Source organism: Poecilia mexicana, unplaced genomic scaffold, assembly GCF_051168715.1.
Source record: "Poecilia mexicana isolate PSO_F unplaced genomic scaffold, ASM5116871v1 scaffold_15, whole genome shotgun sequence".
Lineage (NCBI taxonomy): Eukaryota > Metazoa > Chordata > Actinopteri > Cyprinodontiformes > Poeciliidae > Poecilia > Poecilia mexicana.
The window spans coordinates 26,202,347-26,216,353 of NW_028263384.1; the positions used below are offsets into that span (position 1 = coordinate 26,202,347).

General features: G+C 40.6%; 1 protein-coding gene across 3 annotated transcripts in view; it reads left to right on the forward strand.

The window, feature by feature from the left end:
- The window catches only part of vrk2 (VRK serine/threonine kinase 2), an 18,077-nt gene continuing 4,070 nt past the window's right edge, over positions 1–14,007 (forward strand). For all 3 annotated transcript variants that reach the window (XM_014988678.2, XM_014988679.2, XM_088013095.1), the window contains exons 1-11: positions 1–167; positions 1,091–1,225; positions 1,343–1,398; positions 2,272–2,341; positions 3,026–3,113; positions 3,959–4,067; positions 4,231–4,323; positions 4,478–4,610; positions 9,689–9,809; positions 10,403–10,461; positions 12,144–12,313. In XM_014988678.2, coding sequence (XP_014844164.2) covers positions 1,096–1,225; positions 1,343–1,398; positions 2,272–2,341; positions 3,026–3,113; positions 3,959–4,067; positions 4,231–4,323; positions 4,478–4,610; positions 9,689–9,809; positions 10,403–10,461; positions 12,144–12,313 — 1,029 coding nt within the window. In that variant the 5' untranslated portion in view covers positions 1–167; positions 1,091–1,095. The remainder of the gene's footprint in view (positions 168–1,090; positions 1,226–1,342; positions 1,399–2,271; positions 2,342–3,025; positions 3,114–3,958; positions 4,068–4,230; positions 4,324–4,477; positions 4,611–9,688; positions 9,810–10,402; positions 10,462–12,143; positions 12,314–14,007) is intronic.

Here is a 14,007-nt window from a genome sequence, read left to right on the forward strand (position 1 = left end):
GGAGGGACAACTTCCGGAAAGCGAATTGTTTTCATTTTTACAATCTCTAAGCGCCGTGGCCGCAGTTTATTATGACTCACAAATAAGATTTCAGGACGTTTTGTTTCACCGAATTGTCGTTGGGTTGCTAAGCACCACCTTCGGGAGGTGCTTACAAACTTCAACAGGTAAGTAATTTCCCGGAGCTGTCTGTTTTCTAATCGACGTAGTTTTGATTGTAATCTGTATCTCGAACGTTTGTTTGCCTGAACCATCATCTGACATCTGAGCTGATGGCGAATAGTAGTCGATATGATCACACTTTAAACTCACCTCATGAGGTTGTTTCGTGTTGCTATTAACGGTCTCTGACCTAAACACTTACATGGACGCAGAAAAGCAACGAAACTGGCTTTTCTTCCTAATTTGCGTCATTGTGGGGAAATCATATGATGGACAGAAGTTTCGATTTGGTTCACCCCCGTCATTCAACAGCTGGTACAAACACCTTTAGCAGCATTAACACTCACTAGTCATTTTCGTTGTTAGCCACCCACCTCCTCTTGACAATACTGCATTTCAGTCTGGTCTTTAACTAGACCATTGATTTACCAATCTTGTTGGAGATCTCCAGTTTTCTGAATCATTGTTCTGTTGATGACATAGTTTGGACTCCAGACGGCCTTACATTTGTCTCTAAGACACAAAATTTAATATTCAACTCAGTGCCTGCAAAGTGACCTCTACTACACCTCCATGCTTGTCTTCTGGGCTTAGGAGTTTGTTCTGGTTTGCTGTCAGAAAAGTCAGCCAGGCTTCTTTTACTACCTTATTACCAATTATTACCAATGATTGTGGCATGATTGATATATTTAGGATACAATTTCTCACAAACTGGTTATATCTCTGTGACTTTATAGGGCCCGTTACAGCCAAAAATCTCAACTTTATATTTATACAACACGAAGTTATAAAGTTATTAGAACCAGTAGTTGTTTTTTTCTTTCATTCTTTCTTGGTAAATAAAACCCTGCAAACTTACTTTTTGTTAGGACTAGGATGCATTAAGCTGGCCTTAACATTGAGAAATGTAGTTTGAAACTTTTTTTAGCTGTAATGGCTGCCCCAAGGAAGCGTGCCTTGCCCAGACCCCTCCCAGATGACTTCATACTCACAGACAGTGAGAAAAAGAAATGGAGGCTGGGGAAGATCATCGGTCAAGGAGGCTTTGGACTGATTTATCTGGGTAATAATTAAACTGTTTATTTGAAAACACTTTGCATATGCACACATGACAACTTCTACCTTCAGTTTGCATATATATTTTTAACTGTTTGCAACCATTTTCTGCGACATCGATTAGCCTCCCAGGATGTAAGCAAGCCTGTTCCATCAGACACAGACTTTGTCATAAAAGTGGTGAGTACACAGAAAATCAGTCTGATTCTGTGGTGAACTATAGCTCTCTGTGACTGGAACAAGATACTTTTTTTATTTTCAGCCTCACAAAACACAACTTGACTTGGTCACTTTCAGAACTCGCATAAGGGTATTAAAATTTGACTAGAAGAGAAAATTAAGTCTTAAAAAAACTGTGCCTGTTTTTATTATTTCTTCTTTTTACTTGAAGATGTGAAGAAAAACCTTAAAAAGTAGAAATTTTGGAGTTATTGTAATTGTATATTACATAAATTGTATATATTGTAAATATATCAAAACTGTGTCGAAAAGACCCAAGGTACAAAATGGCAAAGAGGTGAAATATCAGGTATCTGAATCAAGCAATAACTAATTTATTTATTTACTTAATTCTGCTTTGTAATTGTCGAGGACGTATTCCTCAGGTCAAAATATCATTCCAGCTTTCATTAGTTTTTACAAATGAAAGTTACTGTTGCAGCTCTAGACTTTTATTTCAATAACCAACCAACGTCAATACGACTTTTGGTTGTCCAGTAAATCATGCCACTCACCAGACTTTATTTGAAACAAGTTTTTAAAGCCATGTGTCCTTTTCTTTCCACTTTGCTGTTTTTCTATAACTTCTATGTTTATCACATGAAATCCCAGTGAAATACATTCAGGTTTCTATTAAACAAAATTGAGAACAGTCAGGGGTTGTGAATACTTCCCGTAAGGTACTGCAAACAAAAAAAAAAAGAAAGAAGAAAAATCAGGAATGTTTCTTATTTGTTAAGATAAAATCTGTGACTTGAAGTGGCCTATTTGAATAATGTAGTGTTTTAACTTTTAATGAAAAAAAAAGGGCCAACGTCGTGTTTGTGCTTGCAGGAGTATCATGAGAATGGGCCCTTGTTCTCTGAGCTCAAGTTCTACCAGAGAGCAGCCAAACCAGAGAACGGTGAGTAGCACAACCTGTCCCGCGTCCCGACAGCCCGCCGGGGCGTGAGTGTGTTTGACTGATGAAGTGGCTGCAGACGCAGAGGTTTCTCTGCCTGGCACGCAGTAATTAATAACAAACCAAAGCAAACACGCACCCCAGTGGCAGTTGGGGCCTCCTCTCTATGCTTGTCTGAGTTCTCCAACGCCTTCGTTTGGAGAGGAGCAAAGGAGAGAAAGCCACTCACTTGTAATGATGCCTGGGCCTCCACAGAGCCCCTGACCACCTGCCAGCCTGGTTGAGAGCCAGTCAGGCCAGCCACCATCAAGCTTCTGAGCCAGGCCCACCACTTTGTCTGTGGCCTCTTTGTGTGTTAGCAGCCTTCAGCTTGTGTGCTCGTTTCCTTAGACATGCAGGGACAAATCCATTGTTAGAGGAAAATATTGTACTTTTTACAGAGTTCAAAGTTTCTGTCAAACACTATAAAAGACTGCATGGGTCATGACTGGTAGAAATGGGAGAAATGAATGAATAACAAGTTCTAGTTGGCAGCTATTTCCGTCAGACTAACTCCAGGTGATCGATGCAGAGCGCTGGGCCTCCCGCTGTGATTTCAGATTTTCTAATGGCAAACTTTAAGAGAGTTCTAAAAGAAGTGTCCAGTTATACAAACTCATAATTGCTCCTCTTTTGTTATTCTTTCAGTGCAAAAATGGAAGAGAGCAAAGAAGCTGAGCTTTCTGGGTATCCCGACGTACTGGGGATCAGGACTGGCCGAATACAAGGACCTCCGGTAGATAAATGAGTCCTTTTGAAAGCCAAACAACATCCACTCAATTAAAGAATGAAATTGTTTTTCTTTACAGTGTAATAAAAGGATGATTTTTAAAGAGGAAGTCCAAAAATAAAAGAATAAACCTTCTGCAAAATGTCTGTCAAAAGAACAAATATGTTGCATAGTTCATTCAGAGGAAACTTTCTAAATCTAAGTCATACTACGTTTCCTTTTTACTATGAAATTAGAATCTGTAAATGTTTGGCAGCTCTTCCACGACAGTTTCTGTTGAGATCGAACACAACCATACATCATTCTACTTAATGAGATACTAATTAGGGGGGGATCGCCTGAACCCAACAGTAATCTGATGACTAGTGGAGAGCAGCCTAAGAGGTATGAAAACTGAGACTGAAAATCAGGATTATTCCAAAATTGATTTCTGAATTTGATTACTTTTTGTATTGCTTTTTAAAAAAAATGAATATGAACTTATTTTGACCACTCATCAATAATTGTTTTGGAATTTGGGACAATATTTTAGTATTGTGTGGAATAAAACAAAGATATATTCATTTTATGTATATGTGTAGGTATAAATAACAAAATAAGATATACTAAAAAAAAAAAACTATTTTGTATGTAAAATTACTATGCAAAGGGCATAAATAGATCAGAAAGAGCAGCTTGAGTTTTGGTTAAATCTTTACATCCACTCCTCATGGGCTCAAATGTCATTTAATTTTAAAATGTAATGATTTATTTGAAACATTTCAAGCAATTGGCTTTATTTGAAATAAAAACTAAAACCAATTGAACATCTAGTTGGCATAAACAGTCAGTCTGGTTCCTCTCCCACTCAGGTACCGTTTCATGGCCATGGACCGGCTGGGTTGTGACCTTCAGAAAGTCTGTGAGCGCAACGGAGGTCGACTGAAGAAGACCACCGTACTCCAGCTTGGTAAAAGGCTGGTGAGGGACTTATGATATCATGACGCTCTGTGCTCCTCTTTTCTTTGGTGTTGCAGTAATTGAGCACGGATCTTAAGTGCCAAGATCTTGCACTGTTTCCTAAGATTCAGTTATCCATCATCGCAATTTAATGCTGGTGGTTGTGTTTTGGTGTCCTTGTCAGGTGGATGTTCTGGAGTATATTCATGAAAACGAGTATGTCCATGCTGACATCAAAGCTGCCAACCTCATGTTGGGTTACAGAGACTCGGACCAGGTCAGTCACATAGCTGATTGGCGTTTGTTGTATAAAAATCTAGGGCTACGTCGTCCTTTAACCTCAGCTGTTTTTCTTCAGGGCTCTGTTTAAACTTACCAAGCTGGATGTGACATTTGTAACATTCAGGCCTGTTTCCTGTTGACTGCTCCAGGTTTACCTTGCAGACTATGGACTCTCCTATAGATATGCCCCTGATGGAGTCCATAAAGAGTACAAGGAAAACCCAAAGAAGGGCCATAACGGAACAATTGAGTACACCAGCCTTGATGCCCACAATGGAGTTGGTAAGCCATCCAATTAGTTCCCGTGGATATTATCGCTAAACGGCTCATCTCTTTCTTGACCAGACCTGCAAACTCTTCTAGAAATAATTAGAGGCCCACGTGAAATGCAAGGTCAAATTTTACATGCAGTGAAGAAGATGCATAAAGATTGGAGCCACAAAGGGTAGCAGTGTGAAACATCCGGATGATAATGTTTAGTTGGACCACTTTAAACAACACAAAATATCTGGTTTAAATCTTTGGCCAATGATTTACACAAGGCTACGCAAGAATTTACACAAATCCTTGTCTTTACACAAAGCTCACCTTGTGTAAAGACAATTTAATATATACAAGTTTTTAATAAAGCATAAAGAAAAAGCTTCTAAAAAAAATTCCACAGACAGCCACACATCTACAGCTAGTGGTTTGATTTCTATTTTAATTATTAAATAGTTCAATAATATTCAAGTTAAAAGTTACAATTTTCACTAATAATGCTCTTGCAATAAATGATCAATTTAGTTTCTGACTTTTTACACTTGCCTACCCAGATGCTTGTCAGTGTGGCAGGAGGTCGTATATCAAAGTCAACATTAGGCTGATTATTTTAAGGGACAATAAGTGACTTGTTATTTCATGGTGTCTTTACTGCAACCTGGTTTATTTACACTCTTTACTTCATCGCTCCAAATAAAATGGTCTTTTTGCCCTCTGCCTCCACCAGCTGATATAGGGAACACATTAACTGGCAAATTGCCTACATGCTCCCTTTTCTCATTGACCATTGATTTTCCCATCCATGCCCCCCACTGAATTCCCCAGCTCTGTCTCTGTTCAACAATTCCCTAATTAGCTGAAGTCATAACCTGCATCTTGTATTCATCCTCCCATTAATTAAGGGCTTTGATGTTTGGTTAGCGTGAGACCTGAGCTACCGATAACCTCTGTGCTCTCTACGTCGACCAGCTCCGCCGCTCAGCAGTTCGATACTGTGGGTTTGCAACAACTCTGACCGAGTAATTACCATTTTAAGGTTTCTATTAGTCATTCAGCTCTGCAAAAACTCTTGTAAGGAAGATGCATCAGGTGTAATATTGCACTGGGAAGGGAAAAAAGGACTTCTTCAAATGGTGGTTATCATCAGCTTTACAATCTTTCCTTCTCAAATGTTCCTGCCTGCAACTTACAACAGGTGATTAGACCCGAAGTTCCGATTGATGAAACACCAGGAAACCCTTCTGTAAGAACAGGAGTTTAGAGTGTAATCTGGGATTTCGAAGCGATCTTTATTGAGTGCAGTCGACTTGTAATTCACCACAGTGGGGGACGATGGCTCGTAATTAAAAACTGTAGTTTGATACACAAATACTGTTAAAGCTTTCAGTTAGATGTGATGATGTCTGCACCAGTTCTGACCAGCATTGTTCCTCTGATGCACACAGTGAACCAGCACTCGACGATCAACAATGTTGATGTTGTTTTGCAAGTCTCACTTTTCTACACATAATCAGTCTGTGTTTTACTCATGATGATGTGACAGCGTGACAGTCGACGCACTTCTCAGTGACACTACCCGTCATTCTTCATAAACAGGAGACCGTATGCATTTAGTTTTCCAGTTATTTTTAAAGTAATGGATGTTTTGAATGGATGGATGGATTTCAGTAGCAGAGGAGAAATATGTCCTCACCACATTCATATCTTTTCAGTTGGTCACCTCTGTTTTGAAATACAATAAAAAAAAAGCCTGTTTTCTCCTTAAATCATTCAGTATTTAAGTTTTCTGGCTGCAAAATTATATTTGGTCTTCAAATTCCTTCTTTTGATCCTTATAAGGGAATATACCAGTGTCCTATCTGGTTCAGTGTGTGCTCGTATTGGAGCTGTAAGAACAGCTGAAAATTGAGACTTTCAACGTGCAGTTTCAGATTCTAGCTAACGAAAGCTTTGTAATGCGCTTTGATATTTTCCTCTTTAAAAATCTGCTAAGACACAGACAGAACGTGCTCAAGAGCCAGACTCATATCTGCCCCTCACCGACCCGGTGGCATTCATTCCCACAAAGATGTTGTCAGGTTGCTGATGATGAGCCTTGGCGAACACATCCTGCTAGTGGCAGACCTATGTACCCGGAGCTAAACGGTGTAATTAGTGCCATTTGGTGGGCGGACAGCGGACTGATGACCGTCTCCAAACAACAAGTCTGCAAGGCAGAGGGTTAAGAGCGCGACACAGCATTGTGCTTAAGGGAATCTGAATAACAATAGGAGATAATTAGCAGCATGGCCAACGTTTTCTCAGCTCGCTGTCTAAAGCTGGGTGGGAACACAGCCGGTGTGTTGGATGTATTTATGGATTGTTTGTGTCCAGGTTTCACGTGAAAGCTGTACATGCACATACGCAGGCATGCTTCTTTTTGTTGTCCTTTGCCATTCTTCATACGAGGGCAAAGTATGTACATAAATATAGAATAGCAGACACATAAAGTGGCATAATGAGCAGCGTTATCGCGCCCAGAGCGAACGCAGAGGGCAGCAACGTTTAATGTAGCTGTTGATCTTTTTAATTGTTAATCCATTATGTTGCTCTGGGAATTGGACTCCCGTTTTCCTGTGTCAGTATCGCGTGTATTTTTCATCTTTATTCTCCTCCAACAGGCTCTTGGAAACATTAAGTCGCTCTGTAGTCATTTACACAACTATAGAGAGCCTCACTGTAATGCGGACATAATACATACTTTAAATTCACAAGGACAAACAGACCTGACCCTTATTATCAGCGTTATTAAGATCAAGTAGACGAGATGATGACATTATCATGTTTGGAGCTAATACATGTTGACTCTTTGTTTTTCTTTCAGAGCAGGTTTTCATTTCTTCTGTTTTTGCTCTTTTGTCACACTTACATGTCTCAGATAATTTAAGAAATTGTATTACAAAATCATGACGAAAAGTGTATTAGAAATTACGCTTTTTTTAAAGGAAACAGGTGGGAGGGGGGGCTATCTAAAGCACCCTGGTCCTGAGTGAAAAAGTAATCTCCACCCACTCCCCAGTTTAATAATTATTTTACTGTGATCTACCACATTCTCTTAAAAGCGGAGTTTATTTCACTGCCCGCCTGATTACTGCCACACCTGTAGAATGAAGGAACCGGTTATATAGAAGCTGACAGCTTGAACCAGGCTATAAGTTTCTAAAAAGCAAACACATCATGCCCCAATGTAGAGAAATTCAACAACAGATGAGCAACAATAACGTCATGAGCATCTATGAATACAAAGACGCTGACAGTCCAGTGAACCACAACGCGAGCTGTTACCTACAATGAAGAAAACACAGAACCTTGGGTCGTCTACCAAGATTATTGAATCATCCTGGAGGTCACAATTAAACCTACAATTAAACCAGCTTCGCCTAAGCTGCTGAAATTACCTTCCTTCTTAGTCTTGCTGGTCTGAGAAAAGAAGAGGTCAGAGTGAAGTCGGTCCTTTTCTGTGTGAAAGGAGCCAGTTAAGGTGGTTTGAGGATCTTAAAAGGATGCCTTTCTTGGGAGGTGTGTCAGACATGCCCCATTGTTAAGAGGCTTTAGGGGAGACCAAGACTTGCTTGAGATATTGTGTCTTTATATCTCTTTCAACCAAGCTAGAGGATGTAGCTGGAGTGAGGGAGATCTGCTTAAACTGTCGCTCCCATGACTGAGTCTTAGAGACAACTAATTGCAATAAAAGATATAAACATTCTGTCATCAACCATATTTAACCAGCATTTTTTTAAACTTTCAGCTTGCATCATTGCAGCCAACATACATGTTTGTGAGTCAGGCACACGTTTGTCCTGAACGTGTGCCTGAAACGCACCATTTCACTTGGAGTTGACAGTCATTATTCACGTTGAGGACGACAACTTGATTATGCCAAATCACAGTACTTTAATTTCACAAATACGTCAACTTAAAATCAGTTTACCGCCTTCCTAATCTGATCCTCTGCGCGAGTGGCCACACTTCCTCTTTGGACCAGCCTGCTGGCTGACCGGGGGGAGGATCAATGCTGGCAGCAGCTCAGGCAGGTGATTTCTCCCTTCTGCTGGAGTCAGTCGATAGGTAATTTCTCCCCAGACGTGTGGCAGCCTTTACTGTATTGAGCTACTAAAACTCCCCAGGCTCAACCTTACTGGACATGGTCACCAACTATCGACAGACCTCACACATAAATGTAGATCCATGCAGTCATTCGTATGCTCACCATAAGATGGAGAAAAACACACTTATGATTTGTTATAAGAGCTCTTGGTGCATAGGAGCTTACACTGGCCTCATGTCAACATTTTATCCTGACTTTATGTTTAATTGTTTAAATCTTTGTTGTTCTCACTTGTTTGGTTAGTAACTGTTGCCAGTCTTAATATCACCATGCATTTAAAATGCAGACACACAGATAATTAAGTTAAGACAAAAAGGCGCGTTATCTTCAGAGTTGCCATTTGCTCAGGAGTTTCCTGTTGGTATGAAGCTACACTTTTTAATAAGTATCATCTGCATTTGATCATCAGTCAATCCATCAATAATTAAACTGTTCAAGTCTGGACTGGATATCCTACAGAATCTCTTTTCACCACAGGATTCTCTAGATTTAACATGCAGTTTGAGGTCTAAGAAACTTTTATTCTAGTTATAGAAAGAGGAAAAAGAGCATTTTCAATGGTTTTTGGCTTTTCAACCTTGTTACAAGGGTTCCTACTAAAAATGTATGAAATTATCTGTATCATTTTCCATTTCTGGAAAAGTATGAGCATATGAATTTACAGACTTTATTTGTTTGTTTTTATTTTCTAAAAGAAATCTTGAATAAATAAGTTTTCCATTGATTTTAGATCAGTCGTCTTTAAATTGCCACTTCTCAAACTCACTTTTTGTGAAAATATCGACCTGTCTAGTTTTACAATGCAGCAAAGTTTTTCTGTTTTAAGAGGCGTTTTCACCTCTCATCTTGCCAGGTGGATTTATTTGGCAAAATAAATCCACCTGGCATTTATCTTGCCAACCTAAAGATTTTCAACCTTTAGGCTGAAGATCTCTTCTTTTCGGTTTTATAGCGCCTTCAAGACGTGGTGACCTCCAGATCTTGGGGTTTTGTCTTCTTCACTGGTTATGTGGGTCACTACCCTGGGACAACGTCCTCAAAAACCCCATTCAGGTGCAAGAGGCCAAAATCAAGTAAGTTGTCACAAGTGCTAATTTTGGTATTTGGGTAGATTTGTGTTGTTTTCCAGGATGCAGCAGCTTTATTTGCCTTCAAATGTATTCAAAATGAAGGTTGGATTTTCTAAATTGTCTCTGTGAGATCATGATAAAAAAAAAAAGACTGATTAACTTGGAATGCTTTCTGCACATCTTCACTGGATCAAACCCTAGTGGCTATCAGAGGTATTTTGATTTAAAGCAGCTCATGGCTCCTTCTTATGGCAGACATTTGTCAAACTAAATATGTATGAAACTATTTCATCTTACACTCTCTTTAAATTAACTCAGCTTCTGGTTCTGTGGTTTCTAATGCTGCCGTATTACAATGATTGCAGGCTAATGTCTTGTGCTCTGCAGCAGAGCTGTGTAAATATTCATGGTCACTAATAATCCAGGAAGTGTAGTTGACCCCAGATAAGTGTTAACACTCTGTGTGACAGCTTGCTTTAGCTGGGATTTAGCTCCCCTTTCCTGCTGCCTTATTCTCATCCTGCTTTTTGCCCCTGAACTCTTGTCTCTCGCGTCTTTGTGTCCTCATCTCCTCCTCGTTTTATTTCCTCTCTTAGACTGATGGATAATCTGCCTGGCTCGGTTCAGCAGCTGTCAGTGAGCGGAGCCAGCACAGGTAAGCCAAGGCTGCGGGGCTGCTTCAGGTTACAGGACATCATTTAGACTTCTCAGCTTAAACTGAGAATTTGGAAGTAAGACATGAAGCCAAAGGAAAGGAGGGAAGGCGCCTCTGTCTAATCTGGAGCTGATCTTATGGGATCTGAAGAGAAGGTCACGGTTGAGGACACTTCAGGCAGTGGGGCAGGCATCAAGAGGACACATAGCGCGCTGTGGAATCATGTCCAATCAACTGCATTTACCAATCAGGTTATAGAAACATCATGATCAGTGAAAATAGGCTCAAGTTTGAGTTTGGCAAAGAGCAACTGCTTTTATAGATGTAATTTTCAAATTCCATTCAAATTCAAAGATACTTATTCCAGAAAAAAATGAAATGCTGTCGTGACTCGTACCTTCAAAGAGTTGTGGATGGTGATGCTGTGGGCATGAAGGCTCTCCAGAACCTGATTTCTCTGACTGACTGCTATCACAGTTTCATAACAGTTATGACATGATAATAGCTCAATTTTTGGGCAGCAGAGATAATATTTTGCAGCAACATACAGAACACTGCTAATCCACCTCATTGGCTTTTTCTGCTCCTCTTTAGATCGCTGTCTGGCTATGTGGTTAGAAAGCTGGACAGAGAGATGTTGGAGTTGGGGATATGAGTCTTGTTCCTTATGATCAGTTGAGGAGACAGTTTGATCTTTCTCTTCCTTTCTCTGGTCTGCGTCCATGAAGTCTCCTTTTAATTGGGATTTTGGGGTCGTGGTTCAGGTATGACTTGAGATGCTCATCAGCTGCTCCCAGTTGTAAAAAAAAACTAGACCTTGTTTCCACGGTTATGCATCAAGTAAAAACTTAAGAGTAAACGTCCTTCCAGCTGCGCAGCATCCAAAACCCGAGGGAGAAACTGTCCAGACACGCAAAGCCTCAGCCAGAAACAAGAAAGAAAAAAGAAAATCTCCAAAAAGAAGAAAACAGAGCCTATTATGGGGTTTTGCATGTTGAATTTGTTTTTTTTGTTGGGGGTGAAGTAATCTACTTTGGAATAAGGGTGTAACATAACATGTGGACCCAGAATCCCCCTCTGTTACCTGGGAATCCATTTCCCCTTTGTGCCAATTAAACGGACGGCTGTCTCATTGACATGCCTTTCAAAGTTAGTTGTATTTTATCTCCTCTTTATACGGAGAGGTCACACCTTAGTGATGGCTCGGCGTGTGATGTATGGTCAGAGCGGCACGCTCATCTACTGACAAAGCCAGGCTGCCCGCTGCAGATAAGAGCCAACAAATGCATCAACCACCTGAGTGTGTGTGGGGGAGAGATACAGGTTCTACTGCAGTGTGTGTCATACACACCGCCTGGCCAGTGTGCGATCCATCGAGGCTGACAGTGTATGACACAATGCACCTCCATAGCTGTACGCTTGCCTGATCTGCTGTGTGTGTGAGGAGATACATGGCCCGTCGGTGTTTTATCTGCAGCGAGAGACCTTCAGGTTCATCCTGTGTTTGTTGCCTCACTTCTGAAAACGATTTCATACATGGGAAGAAACATCACAGAATCAACATCCTGACTGCAGTGCAATCCTGTTAAATTACTTCATTGCTTTGCTCTGACTTGATCCAGAGTTGTCTATGTATTTTTTTTTTCATTAAGCTTGTTTTTGATGTTTTCTGCCATCGTCAGATGAGCTAGCTGAGTTTCTGATTTACGTGAGAACTCTGGACTATGACGATAAGCCTGACTACAAGCTTCTTAAAGAGCTGCTGGACTGTCGTGTCAAAGAAGGACTTGACCTGTCTGCGCCTGAAGGTCACCAAAGGTCAGCCTCCAAGGAGTCTTCTAAAAGAGAGAAGGTGAGAACAAAATGAGATGATTATCATTGTGTGAAGTGTCTCCTAAGTAGTCGTCGTGGCATCTTGATACATATCAGGATCAACACTGCAGGATTCACACATATCTCTAAACTCAAATTGTCAGAGTTTTCAGGCAAGTTTCTTTTCCCATTTTCAGAGGATGCAAAAATTCAGCAAGAGCTTATAAAGAGCTAAAAAAAAATCTCATGATGATCCCACCACATCCCAGCCCAGGCTTTTCACGACTGTCTTTGAACATATCAGGATGCAGTTCTGTGCTAGTTTGTGTGCAACAGGCTCCATCCTTCTCAATTCTAAATTAAAGAGTTGTGACACTTACAAACTAATCAAATGTATTGACCGGCTTTTAAAAGAACATTAGGGACCAGTGTAGAGCTGCAAGCCTTTTATTTTTTCTGTTTCGCAATCTCCTCCTTTGTGAGATGGAGAACAGGCACAAGAGGAGAGGTGCAGCAGAGTACATGTGCACTGCTTTTTTTCATATGCAAATATTTCATTTTCCAAAAGGCCTCACGGTTGCCGAATAAGACACTTTTTTGAAGTGAATGACAAAATGACTAGTCTGACTTTAAATTGTTTTCCACACATGTTGGAAATTATGATCAATATGTCAGAATCAAGTAGTCATCTTTTCAAGGGCAGCTGTTTTTTGTTTTTTTTCAGATTTAATTGACTATTACTATTGTTGGAGAAGCTGCACTTCTAAAACATACAAGATGTCTGCTCTTGAGGAAAGAATTTGGCCACCCTGGGTCTAAGATAGTTTTTCCAATTTAAAATGAGTAACTCTGGGTTGCCTTTGAACATTGAATTGATCCACAAGATCCATCTCCCTTCACAGAGCTGTCAATCTGATCTCCGGTGGCAGGGCGTTTCTCCAACAGCCTGAGGGATTCAAACTCAGTATTTCCTTTAGACATCAATTGACTAGCAGAGTCAAGCAGGTGAACATAATCCAACCGATTGAATGGACTGGCATTGGTACAACCTTACATCCTCCATATCCCAGTCCAGGACCACTACAATAACACAACCAACAAGTCAACAGTTTTGTTCGTCCCTAAAGTGGAACAAGGTCCCACTGCATCCTTGAAGACCTGAACATGACCCTGTAAAGAACTTTTATGTTCTGGCTGAATTTTACTCTCACTTTGGCCAGTTTTTCACTCATTAGTCTTAATTTCAGTTTTTACTAAATAATTACTTGCTGCCGTGTAACATGTGTTGCTGTTGAGTAGAGGTTAAGGTTTGGAGACCCGGTGAGGTCACCCTGCCTTCTGTTTAGTACACCCTTATGCACAAACCGTAGACATAAAGAAGGATGTGCTTAATGTTTGGCCATAATTAAATTTTTGTATTCATTGAACAACCTCACCGCTGGCCGTTGAGGGTTTTCTTTTTCGAGTCTCTTGACCTCAGAGTGCAGAAACGTGATGGCAGTGAAAGGCAGGTTTAGCCTTCTGGTGACATTCCCCTCTCCACCTCTAAGAGGAGGATGTCAATGAAAGATGGTCAGACTTGATGGTGAAAGAAGACTACAGCCCCCTCCTCTGCATTCCCCAGAATCACTTCTTGACCCTGCGTGGCCCAGTGACCGGCCTCTCAACAGCCCAGTGAGAAGGAGCTGATGACACACACTTTACCCGGCAGAGGGCATCTCCAATTATGCTCCT